This window comes from Salmo salar, chromosome ssa18 (genome assembly GCF_905237065.1).
Source record: "Salmo salar chromosome ssa18, Ssal_v3.1, whole genome shotgun sequence".
Taxonomy (NCBI): domain Eukaryota; kingdom Metazoa; phylum Chordata; class Actinopteri; order Salmoniformes; family Salmonidae; genus Salmo; species Salmo salar.
In genome coordinates, this window is record NC_059459.1 from 8,860,208 (window position 1) to 8,880,255 (window position 20,048).

At 43.7% G+C, this 20,048-nt stretch overlaps 2 protein-coding genes across 10 annotated transcripts in view; one reads left to right on the forward strand and one right to left on the reverse strand.

The window, feature by feature from the left end:
• Positions 1-9,979, forward strand: part of LOC106576796 (cytoplasmic polyadenylation element-binding protein 3) — a 68,129-nt gene extending 58,150 nt beyond the window's left edge. For all 7 annotated transcript variants that reach the window (XM_014154210.2, XM_014154213.2, XM_014154212.2 and 4 more), the window contains 2 exons: positions 472-653; positions 4,387-9,979. In XM_014154210.2, the coding sequence (XP_014009685.1) occupies positions 472-653; positions 4,387-4,614 (410 nt within the window). In that variant the 3' untranslated portion in view covers positions 4,615-9,979. The remainder of the gene's footprint in view (positions 1-471; positions 654-4,386) is intronic.
• Positions 9,980-12,223: 2,244 nt separating this feature from the next.
• Positions 12,224-20,048, reverse strand: part of LOC106576794 (TATA-binding protein-associated factor 172) — a 71,256-nt gene continuing 63,431 nt past the window's right edge. The window contains exons 29-39 of one of the 3 annotated variants that reach the window (XM_014154203.2): positions 19,343-19,510; positions 19,131-19,208; positions 18,922-19,051; positions 18,037-18,178; positions 17,677-17,807; positions 17,374-17,496; positions 15,097-15,249; positions 14,601-14,809; positions 14,012-14,171; positions 13,336-13,506; positions 12,224-13,189 (exon numbers count right to left, since the gene is read on the reverse strand). In XM_014154203.2, coding sequence (XP_014009678.2) covers positions 13,043-13,189; positions 13,336-13,506; positions 14,012-14,171; positions 14,601-14,809; positions 15,097-15,249; positions 17,374-17,496; positions 17,677-17,807; positions 18,037-18,178; positions 18,922-19,051; positions 19,131-19,208; positions 19,343-19,510 — 1,612 coding nt within the window. In that variant the 3' untranslated portion in view covers positions 12,224-13,042. Of the gene's footprint in view, positions 13,190-13,335; positions 13,507-13,783; positions 14,172-14,600; positions 14,810-15,096; positions 15,250-17,373; positions 17,497-17,676; positions 17,808-18,036; positions 18,179-18,921; positions 19,052-19,130; positions 19,209-19,342; positions 19,511-20,048 lie in introns of all 3 variants that reach the window. The other 2 variants (XM_045700725.1, XM_045700724.1) reach the window with 2 other exon arrangements.

A 20,048-nucleotide genomic window follows, 5' to 3' on the forward strand; every position in this document is an offset into this window, starting at 1 on the left:
GGATTGGTCAAAGTGCCTGTTGGATCAGTGGATAAGTTGGTGGGTTGTCTGTGTAAGGCTGACTAGCATAGACTGTAGCCGGCAGGCTGTAATCACAAATAAAGTTGTGCCTGTGAGAAAGCAATCCACTTTGTTTCCAGGCGGTGAGCCAGCTGGTGGTCATGTAAAGTATTCACGCAAGGCCCATTAGGTGGTATGCTTGGGACAAACATCACTGACTGTCTGTCTGCTATGTGACCTATGCTAATTATAACAACAGTCCCAAGAATGTTACTGACTATTGGCGAAGAATGTTGTTCAAGTTGAATGTCGCATCGGGTTGTCTCAACCAAAAAATGAATTTCAACTTTTTTCATTTTCATTTAGACAAACTATAAGCATGCAGTCATAACATTCTCTCGCTCTGTCTCCATCTTTCTCTCGCTCTTTCTCGCAATCTCTTTCTCTCCATCTCTCTCTCTCTCCCTCTAGTGGAACTAGCTATGATCATGGACAGGCTGTATGGCGGCGTGTGCTACGCCGGCATCGACACTGACCCGGAGCTCAAGTACCCCAAGGGGGCGGGCCGCGTGGCCTTCTCCAATCAGCAGAGCTACATCGCTGCCATCAGCGCCCGATTCGTTCAGCTGCAGCACAATGACATTGACAAACGGGTTAGTGAGACCAATCACTGTATCCAAAATGTCTCTGTATCAATAGTGATTCAGGAGTTGCCCTAAAGGCTGGATAACAGGGAGATATATTTAACAGATGAATAATGACTGGGTTGTGTTCATTAGGGCACGCAGCAGAAAACATTTTGCAACAAGAAACAAAAAGGAGCGTTTCTCATTGGACCAGCACAGATAGTCCCTCCCTGTTTCAGTCGGGTTTTTTTTTTCTCTATTTGGTGCCGAATAAACATTACCCTAGTTTTACCTCCCTGTAGGCTTTCCTATGGTGTGCTGCTGTGGATCTGAACCATTTAACTCAAATTCAGTCTCTCTATACATAAGAGCTGTCATTATATGCTGGTTTCCAACCAACCGCTCAGCGAGCCTACAATACAGGGAGCCCCGGTTAGGTCTGTGGAACTGTGTAATCACCCTGGCCTTTGGCTGCTGGAGGGCTAACAGAAGTCCCAGACGCAGGGAGGGTTTAATTATAGAACTTCCCTATACATGTATATTAACTTCAGCTCTGCTGCTGACAGGTTATTTTGAGCGAGCTAGCCCGATCAAGTATGGCCGATCGTGACCAAGCAAGACTGCCAGCCCAGAGGGGTTAGGCTCATTGGGGGCTGCTCGGTCCACACTCACTCTGGGCTGCCATCATCTAATATCCAACCCCAGTTGGCTGGTTGAGCAGACAGTGTCTTCATTCTGATTGACCAGGGCCGAAGTCACATCGTCCAAGAGTAGGAGTGCTGATCTAGGATCAGATCCTCCCATTCCATATACTTATAATGATTATTACTTAAAAGTTAGATCCTAGATCAGTACTCCTAACTCAGACACGTTTTTAATATGGGCCCAGATCACTAGACCACTAACAAGGCACGTAATGGGCTATAGATGAGATCTCTGCACTGCAAACCCTCACTATCAGCCATAGAGATGGTATGAGAGATATCTATTTTCCAGATCCCTATATTTGTCTGAGGCCAAGGGAAGCTTGGAATGAATGAGGGGATACTGGCTGGGGGGATACATTGTTGGAGGCTCTACCCAGAAAGGCCCCTCTCTCTCCCTCCCCTCCCTCCATACACACTATAGCCCCATTTGGTCAACCACCATTATGCCACACCCAAGTTCTCTCAGGGTAAAGTAATGTTCATGCTTGTGGTTGAGGCCTAGGGCCTCGTTCACTGGTGTCCAACCGCGCCACTTTTGTTTTCACGTTTTATTTCAGTTCCACGCCTAGCAACACAATCATTCCATTAACAGTAAATGTCCTCTTGGAATTGTCTTAATGATAGGCCAGAATAGTTCAATTACCTCGGACCATTGTGGTACTCACAAAGGTGATAATTGCATTTAATAGCCTGGGTGCAATTCTGTTTCTGGGTCATATTCATTAGTGCACACCCTGGAAAAACATATTGCAATGGAAAACAAAAAGAGCCTTTCTTATTGGGCACATTCAGTTAGTCTCTCCCTGTTTCAGTCCATTTTGGTGCCTAATGTATACCCAGCTTTGGGAGCTTGTCGTGGTCTTTCCAAAGCCCATGTCTGTAGTCATGTTTCAGCTAGCTAGCTTGTCATGTCTTTCCAAAGCACTAGTTGCGGACTTTAGTTCTTGTTGAGCTGAGCTCAGACAGACAGTGTTTTACAATATGTATCTCCAGGACTGGGGGTTTAAAGAGGACCCTTCGTTACACTGTCCTGTGCTCAAGAACACTAAAAAGTAACCTGCCTAAATGACTACTGACCCATAGCACTCACGTCTGTAGCCATGAAGTGCTTTGAAAGGCTGGTCATGGCTCACATCAACACAATCATCCCAGAAACCCTAGACCCACTCCAATTTGCATACCGCCCCCAACAGATCTAGAGATGATACAATCTCTATTGCACTCCACACTGCCCTTTCCCACCTGGACAAAAGGAACACCTATGTGAGAATGCTATTCATTGACTACAGCTAAGCGTTCAACACCATAGTGCCCTTAAAGCTCATCACTAAGCTAAGGACCCTGGGACTAAACACCTCCCTCTGCAACTGGATCCTGGACTTCCTGACGGGCTGCCCCCAGGTGGTAAGGGTAGGTAACAACACATCCGCTATGCTGATCCTCAAAACGGGGGCCCCTCAAGGGGTGCGTGCTCAGTCCCCTCCTGTACTCCCTGTTCACTCACGACTGCACGGCCAGGCACGACTCCAACACCATCATTAAGTTTGCCGATGATACAACAGGGGTAGGCCTGATCACCGACAATGACGAGACAGCCTATAGGGAGGAGGTCAGAGACCTGGCCATGTGGTGCCAGGATAACAACCTCTCCTCAACGTGATCAAGACAAAGACGATGATTGTGGACTACAGGAAAAGGAGGACCGAGCACGCCCCCATTCTCATCGACGGGGCTGTAATGGAGCAGGTTGAGAGCTTCAAGTTCCTTGGCGTCCACATCACCAACAAACGAACATGGTCCAAACACACCAAGACAGTTGTGAAGAGGGCACGATGAAACCGATTCCCCCTCAGAAGACAGAAAAGATTTGGCATGGGTCCTCAGATCCTCAAAAGGTTCTATAGCTGCACCATCAAGAGCATCCTGACAGGTTGCATCACTACCTGGTATGGCAACTGCTCGGCCTCCGACCGCAAGGCGCTACAGAGGGTAGTGCGTACGGCCCAATACATCACTGTGTCAGAGGAAGGAAGACCCCAGCCACCCTAGTCATAGACTGTTCTCTCTGCTACCGCACGGCAAGCGGTACCGGATCGCCAATTCTCTAGGTCCAAGAGGCTACTAAACAGCTTCTACCCCCAAGTCATAAGACTCCTGAACAGCTAATCAAATGGCTACCCAGACTGTTTTTATTGCCCCCCCCCCCATCTATGCATAGTCACTTTAATAACTCTACCTACATGTACATATTGCCTCGACTAACCGGTGCCCCGCACATTGACTCTGTACCTGTACCCCCTGTATATAGTCTCGCTATTGTTATTTTACTGCTGCTTTTTAATTACTTCTTCCTTTTTTATTATTATTATTTATTTTTTTATTCTTAACTGCGTTGTTGATTAAGGGCTTGTACGTAAGCATTTCAATGTAAGGTTGTATTCGGCGCATGTGACAAGTAAAATTTGATTTTACTGTCAGGCTGTAGTGGAGGGACCTCCTGTATGTAACCAGGCCATGCTCACACACTGTGTCATCTCCATGGAGACGCAGATTAGATACTCTGTCCGTCAGCAACGGTCATCGGACTTGAATTCTCTCGTGTGTGTTTGTGTGTGTAGAAGTACACGTGCTTCGGTGCATAAAGAGTCCCAGACAGTGGTCTAAGAATGTTGTGTAACACTTGGGACACATGGCAGCCATTTTGAATCTACAACATTCGCCACACCAGTTTTTGCAGTGCTTTACCCATAGAGAGGAAAATAAGAACAGCCAGAGACAGAAACATATTTGAGAAGTTGATATTTTGAATCTTTAGGAAGTCACAGTGGTATTATAGGGGTAAATAATACATTAATGTTTCCGGACTCAGGAGCTAGTGGCACTATCTTGCAATTGGTCAAACTTTTTGCATAAAGCATATAGACTACCTTTGTTTACATCCTGACAATAGAGATTCAAGTTTGAATCAATATTCAAGTTTGAGTTCAATCTACTCCTCAGGCCAAGAAGTTAATAAACCAAAGTGTCTCCTTTCTCTGACTTTTGACCTTCAGGTTGAGGTGAAGCCCTACGTCCTGGACGACCAGATGTGTGACGAGTGCCAGGGGGCGCGTTGCGGGGGGAAGTTTGCCCCCTTCTTCTGTGCCAATGTCACCTGCCTGCAGTACTACTGTGAGTACTGCTGGGCCAGTATCCACTCCCGGGCGGGCCGAGAGTTCCACAAGCCACTGGTGAAGGAGGGGGGCGACCGCCCTCGACAAGTGTCCTTCCGCTGGAGCTGAGGGGGTCGAGATGAGCCCTCGCACCCCCCCCCCTTCCCCACCACCTCGACATCAGTGAAAAGAACTACAAATACATGGTTCTTTCTCTTTCAAACTACAACGCTTGACTACAAACTCATTGTCCAGTGTACCCTTATGATAATAGGGTGGGGAAAAAAATGTATTGCGTAAGTCTATCTGCTTAGAATTTGCACTGTGGCACAAATACTCACTAAACACACATGGGATGGTATGTTAGAGAAACCTGATTTATGTTTGAGTCCCCTGTTCCATGACCAGGTGGGTCAGTGTCTCCTGTAGAACCCCATGGAGCTGTGGCAGAAGTGATACTATACAGTACATATATATTTAAAAGGTATATTCTTTTTGTTTTATATATCTATCTATACATATATAGATAATTACATTCTATGTGAAAGGAACATGCACTTATTACATTTTATTTTAGGATATTGCCCCTTGTAAAAAATATTACCAAAGGCAAAAATAGAATTAATGCATACAGAAAAACTGAATGGGTGGCATAAGATGTAGCAAGACTAAACAATTATCCAGTAGTGTGGGCCACAGTAGCCCAGATACAACTAACATGGCTATATTTTCTCTCTATTTTGACTTTGAAAATAGTCAAATGAATACCTCAAGGCGAAATCAAATTTTGTTTTGCTTTGAATTAGTAGGTCTTTGTTTATATTCAACATTATTTTCTAGCATTATGTTAATGTAATGCCACAATAGCTTTTGCTGCTAAATCCATGGTATTAACAGATACCGTAGTAATTTATTCAGGCTAGGGTGTTATAGCAATTATGATGGCACCTGGTGATAAGGATGATGACAGGCTATCATTGCAGGTAGACTTGCGGTTAGGCCAGTAACCGAAAGGTCGCTGTTTTGAATCCCCGAGCCGACTGTGATGATGTGCCCTAGAGCAAGGCACTTAAACCCTAATTGCTCCTGTAAGTAGCTCTGGATAAGAGCGTCTGCTAAATGACTCAATGTATATTTTTTTTATATATATATAATGATGAGAGGGGGTTGTCCATTACTAAATTATGCCTAGTATGTTGCGGGGTAAAGGGGGTGGGGGGTCACCCCTTAATGCATGTATACAGTATTTCAATCAAGTTGCTGCATGCAATATAATTTAAGTATCATGTCTACTATTCAAATCTGCCCATGTTTGCACAACATGCTATAGATGTACGTACGACTAGCAAGGAACTGGACACAATAGGGAAGACAGACTGGTCAAAAATCCAACACCTTCAGTGAGATATAAGTTAATAGCCACAGGGGCAGTATGAACACTGCTTCTGCACAAGGTGGCTAACCTAACCAGATGACGAAAACGTAATATGAATCATGAATCCAACGAGATGTAGGATATATCATTTAAGCTGTCTATGATAGGTGTAGTACTTTTTTGCAGTGATTTGTTAATATAATTGTGGATTTTTTTATACCATATGTAGTAAGGTCTGAGTATGCCTATAACTGTGATTTGCTTTAACTGTTGTTGATGTCCGACAAAAGTCATGTGAAACTTCATGAGCTAGTTTATGCACACGTACACACATTCACACAAACACCAGACCAGGGTTCAAATACATGTGTATTTTAGTATTCTTTTTTTTATACTTATTTTCTGTGTATTTGAGTATTTTCTAATAATGTGGCCTGTATCAACTACTTCTATTATAAGTATTTTCAAATAATTTCCTATAAAAGCCTACTATATTAAAGTATTTTCAAATACCAGAATTAACTGCATGGGTGTATATTTGAGTATTTTCAAATACTTTCCAAGTGTATTTCCAAATGCATTCCAATATTCAACTGCTTGTATTTTCAAATCAAAAATATGTTTTGAAAGTAATTAAAAATAACCGAAATAGTATTTGAACCCAGGTCTGACACACACTCACTTTACACAGGTTCTCGTTCTCTTACACACAAACACACACCTACGCACACAGAACATATGACAGACTTAAGTGAGCTTGACTCTGAGAAACACACAACCACTGTCTGTACCGTTGACAAAGCGTAGGATCATGTCCCCCAAAAAAACCAAAGAGCTCCCATATGTTCAACTTAAACCACCAACACATACGGAGACCACAGATGATACTGCGCGAAGCATTAAGCCCCATGTCTGTGGGCTACAAGGTGCAAGTTAGAAACATTTGTACTGTTGTGGTGACAAGGCATTAAAGACAGTGATGAGAAGACAGACCGAACATTGAAGCTACTGGAGACTTGTGGTTTAGTTAACTGAGCTTCTCAGCCCGCACATAACGTTGTCTCGACATGGCTACGGGGTTGTAATAACATTGCCCGAACATTGTGTGCTATCTGGGTTTACCGTATTTATCCAGATTTTCCTGCAAAGCTTGAAGTAGAATAATGACCTGCTAAAATGGTGGACATTTCATTTTATTTTTATTGGAAAAAAAACTACAAAAAAAGAGACTAACCATGAGTAATAATAAGTATCCCTATGAAAGTGAATTCTGGGTGTTTTTGTGATATTTCTTTCCCCGCCCAGAAGGGTTTTCTATGTTTGTTCCTTCTCTATAATAGACATTTGTTATGCACTACTCTTTCTATCTGGACAGTTTTCAAGAGTCAGCTATTTTTTTGGTTGAGAGAAAAATGAAAAAGCGTGCTTTCTGACTGACATGATCTTTTTGCAATACCTCAATTTTGAAATATATTAGGAGAGAAATTGATATTTTCTAAGTTTATTCAAATTAAAAAAAGTAATTACATTTATTCGAGAGATTTAACAAGTGGTTGATTTTTTTTTTTTTTGTCATGCTTATTTGCTTAATTTTAAATTGTATTTTTTGAAAAAACAACTGAAGGAGCTAGAGCATTATAACTTTAATATAATGATGTTGTTAGCTGAAGTAAAGAGTCTACCTTATTACAGAGGCGCTTAGAGTGAGTTTCCCGCTGGTCTGATAACCCGTGAAAGCGCAGTCACTAAGACAAACATATGAGTGGTAGTCTTCCATGGAAAACATTAGTCCACCAAAAAAATAAAAATCTACGGAATAAGTCTATTAGGTGCTTAGAAATATAACTGAAGATACTTCCCTTTTTTGTATGTTTATAATCAATAATTTACTATGCTGACCAGAATTGTGAAAGAGATCTTCTGTTCATGTTATTTTTTAAGAACACTTTTTTACGTTTCCTAAAAGTATGTGCTCCCTTTTTTGTTTTGTAAAAGCAACATACCTTGATTTGTTAGCCTGACATTGTTTAAAAAGAGACTGAGCAGATGGAGGTGGAAAGAAAAATGTAATTTTTTAAAATTAAGAGATACAAGTATAACTTGATTTCAACTGTAACTTGATTTAAAGTCCCCAAGGTGCATCAATTGAGTGGTGGCCTTCTATTCACGCAAGACTTGAATTAGTCAAAAAATTAAGGCTAAGAACCTGTTCTTTGTTGTAATGTGCAATACTGTTTGTACTGTTTGTAAAAAAAAAAAATTCAAAAAAGAAAAGAAAGAAAAAAAAAAAGGCGGCATAAATCTTTATTTTCATTGCGATTCACTAAAATCATTTTCTACTGTTTATTTACCTACTCTACATGCTAGTACCTTCCAGTAGTAATGTAGCCTTTGTACTGAGAACATTTTCATTATTTTTTGAGATTTTTACTAAAAAGAAAAGACTTTAAACATATTTAAATATTTTCATTTTTATTTTGTGTTTTCTTTACTTATTTCTCAACCATTAAGTTATTTCTGGGGGAGACTTTCATATCTGGTCAATGTCATTAATATTATTTAGCATTTTTACATGAAATAAATGAATTTTATGATGCTAATTCTTAAAAAATTATATTTTTGTTTTGTTTGACTTTTATTTTTGGAAGTTGAAAAACCTTTGTAATATTGTTACTTAAGTGTCTAGATTTTGGAAATGCAAAGCCTGTGTTAACTCGCTGATGTTGCTTACATTAGTGTGACGATAATAGAAGAAGAAAAAAAGAACACAATGACGGTTGGTATTACGTGATTGGTAATGTAAAACCAACTAATAGGCAATACAATAAAAAGGCAGAATGGAGCAGAATGTTGTGATATTGTGGAAGCCGGACAATGATACTTACCTCTCCTACTGCTTCTGCTGCTACTACTATAACCCCACCTTGTATAGTCAATGATGTTACTTTCAATAACGTTGTATGGCCATGTCGCACCACTTCCACTGATGTGAGACATCACATTAACTCCTTAAAACGTAAATCATGTCACATGAGCCCCCCTTTAGTTTCAGATGGTGGGTTAACCCCTGTAGGAGCCTGAAAAGTGGCTATGTGGACCATTGAGATTTAACTATGAATGTAAATGTTAGGTGGAGGGTGTGACTTGTTGGAATCCATTCATCGTAATAAGAGGAGTCCTAAATCTTTGGCATGTTTTCTTTCTGTCCCCAAACCAGCTAGATTGCTGTAGTGTATGAACTGGCCTTAGATTTGAAATACATTTGACCCAAGAAACCCTTTAACATCCTCTTTGATATTATGTGGTGTGTTCTTAGGGGATGACATTGACTTGATTTTTGCCCTCATTTACATAGACTAGTAGTCCATATGAAGTGTTGTGACATCACTTCACGTACTACAGTATGGTCATCAATAAGATATAAAAACACCAATGCAAATGCTGGTCCAAGAATGTTACTTCTAGCTTTTCTACCAGTTTGTACAGGTGGTGTTCTACTAATATCCTTAATCTCTTCTACTAACCCAATGGTTGCTTTCTCCTAAGGGTCAGTATTACACTCATACCACCAAGTATTTGTCTAGTATTTATCCTTTTTCATACCCTGACAATAATAAGCAATTGTATGTGCAACTGAAAGGCTAAGACTTGGTAGGAAGAAAATCATGTGTTTGGTGGAGGCATTTTTATATAATCCTCTTTAATTATACCTATATATTTCATGTAACACTAAATTTGGATAGTATGTACTTATGCTTCATGGATGTTCTCTCTGGGTAGTCATTAGGCCTCTTCATCATGTTGTGATCTCAAAAAAAGAATTATTCAAAACCTGCTCAATAGTTTTTTGTTCTCAGACAAAATCGCTTAATTTATTTTTCAAAGTTATACTTTGTATTTGTGGTTTGGTTACTGGTTCCATCTTGACGAGGCTTTGAAATCGTTGACTTGGATATATACTACAAATTCAGACAAGCATAACTGGTTTAAAAAACATGGGAGCTTCTATGCTGCTAATGCTTACTACTACTGCTTCAAGTGTGTAGTTTCCACCTTACTTTTCCCTTTTCTGTACTAATAACTAAATCGTATTAAACATAGTTGTATGATGCTGTGAAACATTGTCGTCTTTTGCATGGTCTCCTTTTCCACCTCTTTCTCTCATCCTTTGCATTTGTGCTTGACTGTGTGTGACTGGAATGGAAAGATGTGAAGTGAGAAAAGAAACGTATCAAGAGAACTATACTGAACAAAAATAAACGCAACATGCAACAATTTTAAGATTTTGAGTTCATATAAGGAAATCTGTCAATTTAAATAAATACATTAGGCCCTAATCTATGGGTTTCACATGACTGGGCAGGGGTGCAGCCATGAGTAGGCATAGGCCCAGCCAATCAGAATACATTTTTCCTCACAAAAGGGCTTTATTACAGACAAATACTCCTAAGTTTCATCAGCTGTCTGGGTGGCTGGTCTCAAATGATTCCGTAGATGAAGAAGCCGGATGTGGAGGTCCTGGGCTGGCATGGTTACGCATGGTCTGCACTTGTGAGGCTGGTTGGCTTATGGTAGAGAAATAAACATTCAATTCTCAGGCAACAGCTCTGGTGGACATTCCTGCAATCATAATGCCTAATGCATGTTGCCTCAACTTGAGACAGACAACACAATGCCACAGATGACAAAACTGCACATTTTAGTGGCCTTTTGTCCCCAGCACCTGTGTAATGCTCAAGGAGAGGGATTACATTTAGGTCATTAGGGGTTTAGCACCATTTAGTATGTGTATGCAAGTTAAACCGTAGTTGTGCTTTTGCCACAAGCATCTACTAATGTGACATGTCAAATCACAAGTCTTCAAAAAGTTCGACCAACTTGCGCCATTGTCCTTGACAACTCTTCTACCAAGCGCTCCCTTTTCCATGCTGTTTGTGCATGTTCAGTGATCCATAATCTAGAACTGTCCCTCCGTGCGGCAGAACCCATCATATTACACATAGTAGGTGTCTGAGGAAAGGTACCACACCCAACCTGCTTCAACAGATAACATAATTGAGAAGTCCAGCATTATTCCCTTGCAGGTAAGGGGCTGATGGAGCAACTGATTATTACCTGGTGACATGCGTCCTTTGTCCACATTCTGATTGGGCCCACATTTTTTTCTACAGGTGTAGACAATTAAAAGACATTGTGATCTGATCTCCCTGACCACCTCGAGGTAGTCGGGGATGCATTGTCTGGATAACTTACAAGTGTAGACGGATCTGTGACCACTGGTAACTGCAGAACGAAGTTGCCAATGTCTTTGCGATTGTTAAACAAGGGATGAAGATGCTTGAAACGAAAACCGACTGCATTAACGAGTACTGTACGCTACATAGGCCTATACATTTCAATTGAGTTGCTAATTGTCAGCTGTCAAATTTGTCCTTAAATTCGTTTCATGTGTTAGTGCACCAAGTATTAGAATAAGCAGACTTAATACTTGCAGCCAAAAGGTGATAAGAGATCTCTCTAGGAGCTGATCCGTCATCAGTATTGGCAGTTAATTGTAAAGTAAAAAGGTAAGATTTGAATGAGGAAAGCTGATCCGACAGCAGCGATGCCTTTCGATCCTATCAGTAACAACACACGCTCCGACACACTTGCGAATGTTCTCTCTGCGTAGCGTTTTGGGCAACGCCTGTTGCATCTTCAGCCGTCGTAGGAACGATCCATCGTTATCGGATCATTGACAGATGGCACCATTGACTTACTACGTCAATGTAAATAAATAAAGGGGATTTTGAAAGAAAGTCAAATAATTGACATACAGGGAGGGACCAGGAAATCTGAGAACATTTTAATACAATGTGTTGACGCAACGGCTAAAATGTGGGCACAATCAGAACGTGAACAATATCAGGACAAAAGACATGAGTACCGTGTATAAGCGGGGCTTCAGATGCCTCACACATTACCGTCATCCGTCGGACACTGATCGTTACAGCCTCTAGTAAAGTCTGTGTTAAGGTTATGATGCAGATTATGACCTATGGTGCCTTTTTGAGAGTAAAGGGAATCTGGATTCACAAAGTACCAGATGTGCAGCAGCGACGTGTCTGAAAGGTTTGGTAGTCAGTAGTTCGTCCATCACCTCAGACTAAAGCTCCAGTATTACTGACATGGTAGAGTCATCTTTACTTTCTCTTGCTGCGCCTCAAATGGTCCCGATCAACCTTTCACTCAGAGCTAATCTCAGTGCCATCCTTCCTAAATGCAAGGACACCCTCTACTGGCCGTGTTCAAAGTTAGACCGTGTTCAACATAGGAATGCAGTCTATGGGGACAGTACTGTACGCACAAAACAGGACGCCCCGCTGAAAGCTCTAGAATTTATTAGAACTATCGGTTTAAACAAGGAGCAACAATTACAGAAATATTTACAGGTCTGCATTTTCTTAAAACTCGGACAAGTCCCCTTGTTTCAGGTTGGCCCCGCGGTGTAAGTCCCTGTGAGGCTGCTTCAGCGCAGCTCCATTTAGAGTGACATTTCACAAGGTTGGGGACGAGCAGCCACGGCTTTTCCAATCCTGCGCCAGGCCAGCCAACTGATCCATACAGAGTTCTGTGGGCGAGAAAGGTCAAGTGAATGTGCTTACACAGGACATGTGTGGGGAGACTAGCGCCACCTGGGGGGGGTGGTATAAAACCCCCAAAACACCCCTTCTAGCCAGTAGTGACAGTGCAATCCAGTAACCAGCTATAAAGAGCCAGCACTCTGGTGTGTGTGCGCACGTGTGTTCCTATAAGACGGCTCCCCCTCGTCTTTCTTCCAGTCAAACATCTTGTTTTTTGGCTCTACAGTCAATAGAACACTGGTAGTCCTCTAAAAGTGGGCGTGGGAGTGTTTTAAGACTTCAGTTTAGGAGGCGGGACCACCACAGGGCTGGAGTGGTCCCTGGGGCAGTCCCATCTTGCTGCTCCACTGTACAGGCAGTCTCAAGGAGAGATGACCCTGCTCCTCTGTTCCCCTGGGACAGGAGGGTACACAGGACTAAAGGTGGGAAGGCTGTCTAGTTAAGTGGGCTTTGGGGTTGGGAGAATACTGAGGGAGCCATGGGGATAACCAGAATCAGACTGGCAGATAGCACTAAACCCTGAATGGTTTAGCCCGGCTGGGTAAGAGAGGCTAGGAGGCTAGTGGAGCGAGTGCATGAAGCTGTCCAGGTTGTATTCGGTTTCGTACTGCTGCTGGTCCCACAGGTCCCCCAGGCCGTCCAGCACGTTCTTAATGGAGGCCTTCCCTCCAGAGGACGACGACTCGCCCTTATCATCCTTCCCATCCTAGAGAGAGACAGGTTAGAGAGATCGAAACACACACAGGACAGGCTGGTTAAATAGATGTGTGGGAAAGAGTAGAATGACTAAGACGGGGGGGGAAAACGATGCACGTGTATTAGTGCGTGTGTACCCAAGCGAGCGCTACTGACCTTGTCCAAGGTGAAGAGGTTGAGGAGCTGGTCGGTGCCCATACTCTGCAGACTGGCGTTCTCCTGGCTGATGACGGTGTTGGCGATGCTCATCTTGAACTTCTGCAGGCCCATGATCTTCTCCTCCAGGGTGCCACGCGTGATCAGACGATACACGTTCACCACGCGTTTCTGCAAGAGGTGACACACCGTCACAGAAATGTGTCACTACGTCGGGACTGCCAACCGGCCAAGCCCTGTGCGCACGCCTGAGACGAACGACATTGCAGTTGGGACTGCACAGAATCAAGACGAGTGATTCTGAAGCCTCGGCTTACTCAAAATTGATCCACTCAAACATGTTTTTACCTGTTTCACACCGTAAGGCCGAACCAAACCACACTGTGCTGGTCTGGATATTCTATTTGACATTGTGTGTGCGGTCCATACAGAGGCAGTAGTAGTTTACCTGTCCTATCCTGTGGGCGCGGTCCATACAGAGACAGTAGTTTACCTGTCCTATCCTGTGTGCGCGGTCCATACAGAGGCAGTAGTTTACCTGTCCTATCCTGTGTGTGCGGTCCATACAGAGGCAGTAGTAGTTTACCTGTCCTATCCTGTGTGCGCGGCCCATACAGAGACAGTAGTTTACCTGTCCTATCCTGTGTGCGCGGTCCATACAGAGGCAGTAGTTTACCTGTCCTATCCTGTGGGCGCGGTCCATGGCCTGTAGGTCTCTCATAGGGTTCCAGTCGTGTTCCACAAACACCACCGTGTCAGCACCAGTCAGGTTCAGACCCAGACCGCCCACGTGGGTGGTGAGCAGCAGCACGTCTATGGAGGGGTCGTTGTTGAACCTGAGAGCGAGCGTGACAGAGCACCGTAGAGAGACAGCGAGAGAAGGACAGTGCCACACAATTCAGATGAGGTTTGTGAGTGACACGTCAGCAAAGGCGGCAGGACTGTGCCTTAGTCTGGCGTAGCAGTCTAAAAGCTCCTGACTACACATACCCCCCCCCCGGCGACGTGGGTTCCAGCCTCAGCTCAGCCTGCTGTCTGAGCCCAATAGCGGTCCCTCAAACTACTTCTAAGGGGTCCCGTCCTAAAAACAAATAACATGGAAGGAGATCGGAGCTCCCGATCTCCTTAAAAAAATGAGAATAATAACACGGACTGCTGGCATCACTACTGACGATAGTATTACAGGCTTGTTTGACACCAACGCCATTCATCTGTACTGTCACACACGGGACCCAAAGACTCCCTCCATGCTCCTCCCTTCTCACCTGGAGACGATGGAGTGGCGCAGGCCAGTTGGGACGCTGCCGTCCAGTCGCAGGTAGGTGACGGCGGGCAGCTGGGGCTTGAGCAGGTCGTGCTCCACGATGTCCAGCATGCTCTTCAGCTGACAGAAGATCAGCACTCTGTGCGGGGCCACCACCGCCTCTGTGCCCTCCGCTGAGCCGCTGCTGCCCAGACCACAGTCCAACAACAACTGGAATAGGAGAGGGGGGGAGGGGGGGGCTCAGTATAACAACTTACTCACTGGGGTGTTTTTATCTCTAGGGGTTGAGTAGTATGGAGTAGGAGGTATCTGCACCTCGCTCCACTACTATCCCAATAACTGCCACTTCTGGAACAGAGAAGATTTGGGGGATAGGAATAGGATGGTACGTGAAGGCAGAGAGGGGAATAGGGGTGGTGTGTGGCTGAGATTGGGGTCAGCGTAAGGAATGGGGAATGAGTGGCACCTAGAGGTAGGGTATAGGGGTACAGCGGTACCTGTTTGAGAGCTGAGAGTTTGGGCGAGTGCTGGATGTCTCGGAGGCTGGAGTGTTGTGCTGCCAGCTGGTCTGTGATGCGCTTGTACTCCGGGTGCTGTGGCAGCAGTACCAGGCCTGGGTGGTTACACAGCTTCCGCAAGTACTGCAGAGCCTGGAGAGGGAAGAGGATGTAAATAAATACCAAGTATGGTGTATACGCACAAATTTAAAAGATATAATAATAATAATTTGGTGGGTGCTTCTATTGTGTCCTATTATACGCATGTGTGAAATGGAAATGTGCGCCGCCTGGCGCAGCAGTCTAAGGCAGTGTTTCCCAAACTCGGTCCTGGGGCCACCCCCGAGTGCACGTTTTGATTTTTGCCCTAGCACTACACAGCTGATTCCAATAAACCAACTCATCATCAAACTTTGATTATTTGAATCAGCTGTGTAGTGCTAGGGCAAAAAACTAAATTGTGTGCCATAGGGCGGCACCGTCCGGGATAGGCGGCTCATGTTTCGGAGGACGCATGTCTCGACCGTCGCCTCTCCCGAGCCCGTTGAGGAGTTGCAGCGATGAGACAATTATGGAGGAAAATGGGGGGATTTTTAAAATAATGTTTTGCGTATCTGCCATTATCAACGGCGGCCCTGGAGAAATGACGGTTAACCTGTTGGGGCTAGGGGGCAGCATTTGCACGTCTGGATAAAAAAAATGTACCCGATTTAATCTGGTTACTAATCCTACCCAGTAACTAGAATATGCATATACTTATTATATATGGATAGAAAACACTCTAAAGTTTCCAAAACTGTTTGAATGGTGTCTGTGAGTATAACAGAACTCATTTGGCAGGCAAAACCCTGAGACATTTTCTGACAGGAAGTGGAAACCTGATGTGTTGTATTGACTTTAAACCTATCCCATTGAAAAACACAGGGGCTGAGGAATATTTTGGCACTTCCTATTGCTTCCACTAGATGTCACCAGCCTTTACAAAGTGTTTTGAGTCTTCTGGAGGGAGATCTGACCGAACAAGAGCCATGGAACGATGATGTCCCATTAGACACCTGGCGCGCGAGTTCATGTTGGGTACCCTCGTTCCAATACGTTATAAAAGAGTATGCATTCGTCCACCTTGAATATTATTCATGTTCTGGTTAAAAAAGGCCCTAATGATTTATGCTATACAACGTTTGACATGTTTGAACGAACGGAAATATATTTTTTCCCCTCGTTCATGACGAGAAGTCCGGCTGGCTTACATCATGTGCTAACGAGACGGAGATTTTTGGACATAAATGATGAGCTTTTTTGAACAAAACTACATTCGTTATGGACCTGTGATACCTGGAAGTGACATCTGATGAAGAGAATCAAAGGTAATGGATTATTTACATAGTATTTTCGATTTTAGATCTCCCCAACATGACGTCTAGTCTGTATCGCAACGCGTATTTTTCTGGGCGCAGTGCTCAGATTATTGCAAAGTGTGATTTCCCAGTAAGGTTATTTTTAAATCTGGCAAGTTGATTGCGTTCAAGAGATGTAAATCTATAATTCTTTAAATGACAATATAATATTTTACCAATGTTTTCTAATTTTAATTATTTAATTTGTGACGCTGACTTGACTGCCGGTTATTGGAGGGAAACGATTTCCTCAACATCAATGCCATAGTAAAACGCTGTTTTTGGATATAAATATGAACTTGATAGAACTAAAAATGCATGCATTGTCTAACATAATGTCCTAGGAGTGTCATCTGATGGAGATTGTAAAAGGTTAGTGCATCATTTTAGCTGGTTTTATGGTTTTGGTGACCCTGTCTTTGACTTGACAAAACATTACACACAACTCTTGTAAATGTACTGTCCTAACATACTCTAAATTTATGCTTTCGCCGTAAAACCTTTTTGAAATCGTAAAACGTGGTTAGATTAAGGAGATGTTTATCTTTCAAATGGTGTAAAATAGTTGTATTTTTGAAAAATTTGAATTTTGACATTTATTTGGATTCAAATTTGCCGCTCTTGAAATGCACCTGCTGTTGATGGAGTGCACCACGGGTGGCACGCTAGCGTCCCACCTAGCCCATAGAGGTTAAGTTCCTTGCTCAAGTGCACAGACAGATTTTTCACCTTGTCGGCTCTGGAATTCAAACTACCAACCTGTCGGTTACTGACCCAAAACTCTAAACGCTAGGCTACCTGCCACCTTCTACCATTTTCGATGCAGGTCACAAGTGGCAAAAAAATGCCCCAGGCACTTTTTGTGTTTGTGTGTGTGTACCTGGAACACGTGGCCCGTGGCCTTCAACGTGGGATTCTCCTCTTCGTGGATGGAGGCTGTAGAGATGGTGTCCTCCACACTGACCTTGGCCCGGGACTTGGCAAAGTCCTCATACAGCTGAACCTGCAGACAGAGGGAGAGACGGCGTGTTAGAGGGGGATCAGTTTGAGCAAGGTGAAGCGCGGAATTGCTCATCTTAAATCATATGAGTAGTTATTTGGGATTTTAGGCCATCACAACTGTTCATATGAAGAGACCGTGTATATGACGTTATAACAGTGTTTCAGAGGTTTCATAGTGTACCTGTAGAGGGCTGAGGTTGCAGTAGTAGTCCTGGATGATCTTGGGGGGCAGGTCCTGCAGCACGTCCTTCTTCATTCTCCTCAAGAGGAAGGGCAGCACCTGGCGATGCAGCGCCTCCATGGCCAGCACCCCTAGAGTGGAGGAGCGGAACAGTCACCACAACAAACAAAAACACACCACCGTCAGTGTCAGATTGTTTTGGGATTGTATTTTTTTTGCCATGGGAAAAACTAAGTGTCGCAACAGTATCGTCACAACCACAGTGCCAAATGAACAAGACCCAGCTTCCGTGCACTCATTGTTAGGCATTCACAACTGTGGTTACACCAACATCGGAACAGAGAAAAATCGGATCTTTACCGGCCTCTTGCTCGCGTGACGAGCTCTTGGCGTCACGGCTGGCCAGGATGGGCTTGCCATAGCGGGCAGCAAACTGGCGCTCTGTGCCCAGGAAGCCGGGCATGAGGAAGTCAAAGAGCGACCACAGCTCCAGAACATTATTCTGAGAGGCGGTAGAAGGAGAGAAAGAGTCCGAAAGTGAGAAGAGTTGTATTAGACTGAAATAAACGCTGAGACTTGGAAGTAGTCCGACTGCTTGGACTGAACTACTCTATAAAGGCTACAGTGGCAGACTGGCCAATAGGCATTCACTGAATTTAACGTACATCACCATTAATGTCACATAGGCTTGGCATAATGTCCTCATTTCATCCACTAACACACCCATCAATATAAAGACAATACGGCCAACCGCCCCACAGAGTGGAGGAAGGAATCATTAGGGCAGTATAGAGAAATGATTAGGCAACATTGATCTGATGCAGTGAGCACAGAACACTAAGAAGCTCAAGAGGATCATGGTCTTTACAATAAAGTTTAGTAAAAAAAAAAGTGCTAAAAACCAAAAACAAACACACTGCAACAGATTCATATCCACTGCAGACGCCTTTGCTCATTCTTTACTGACTTTAAAAAAAAAAGCTGTCTAGTGGCGCAGCGGTCTAAGGCACTGCATCTCAGTGCATGAGGCGTCACTACAGCCCCTGGTTCGAATCCAGGCTGTATCACATTCGGCCGTGATTGGGAGTCCCATAGGGTGGAGCACAATTGGCCCAGCGTCGTCCGGGTTTGGCCGGGGTAGGCCGTCATTGTAATTAAGAATTTGTTCTTAACGGACTTGCCTACGTAAATAAAAGTTAAATTAAAAAAATATATATAATAATCGGCTGAAGTTTATGCGCCCACCTGGATGGGCGTTCCTGATAGGATGACTCGGAAGTTGGCCGCCAACTGCTTAATGGCCTTAGAGAGCTTGGTCTTCCCGTTCTTGATCACATGGCCCTCGTCGAGGATACAGTAATTGAATTTTATATTCCTGAAAATTCAAAATGGTATATATTATTTATAAAACTGACAGCCACCATTCCAAAGATATTATTTTTGAAATAAATCACCTAAAAAAGTCAATGTCGTTTCGTACAACATCGTAGGAGGCTACTACTAAGTTGTGCTTTTTGACTTGGTGCTGTAACCTGCAATAGAAAAAAACGATTATTTTAACCTCGTAATAATTTAAACAAATGATGATGCCGTGTTCTCCTATGCAATCTCTGTGGTGGAATCGTGTGTATATTTGGGTGGGTGAGGGTCGGTCTAGTGGTCTTACCGTGCTCGCTCAGTGGGGGGTCCTGTGTAGTGCAGCGGGTTCAGGTACTCGTCGGTGCAGAACTTGCCCACCTCGTCCACCCAGTGACCCGTCAGGGTAGGGGGGCACACCACCAGAGAAGGCAGGGGGGTGCAGTCTGCTGCCTTGGTCTTGGCATACTCCTGTGCCCTGCACACAATTAATAGAACTCTTAACAACAGAGGAACCTCCAATGTGCTGACGGTGTATAGTTTAAAGTCAAACAGTGGACACGTTCCAGGACGACTACATTGCAGTTGCCAGCCAGATTTCACAACGCCTGGATAGGTATTTAATCCAATCAAGCTTTTTTTATATAGCACATTTCGGGCATGGATGCAACGATGTGTTTCACAGAAAAACAATTTAGAAAAACAACTATTTACTACACACAAAAACAGATAGAAGAATCTTAATTTGTTCTAAAACTCACAGGCAGCCAGTACCCGTGCTGCAGCATTCTGTATGTTTTGCCCTTGACCAATGGCTTTCTTGGGTTGACCAGACAAGAAAGCATTACAGTAGTCAAGCCTGCTTGTAATAAAAGCATGGATGGGTCTCTGTATCAGCCTAAAAGAGAAACAACCGCATCTTGGTAATGTTCCGCAGGTGGTAAAAATCTATTTTGGACACACACACACACACACACACACACACACACACACACACACACACACACACACACACA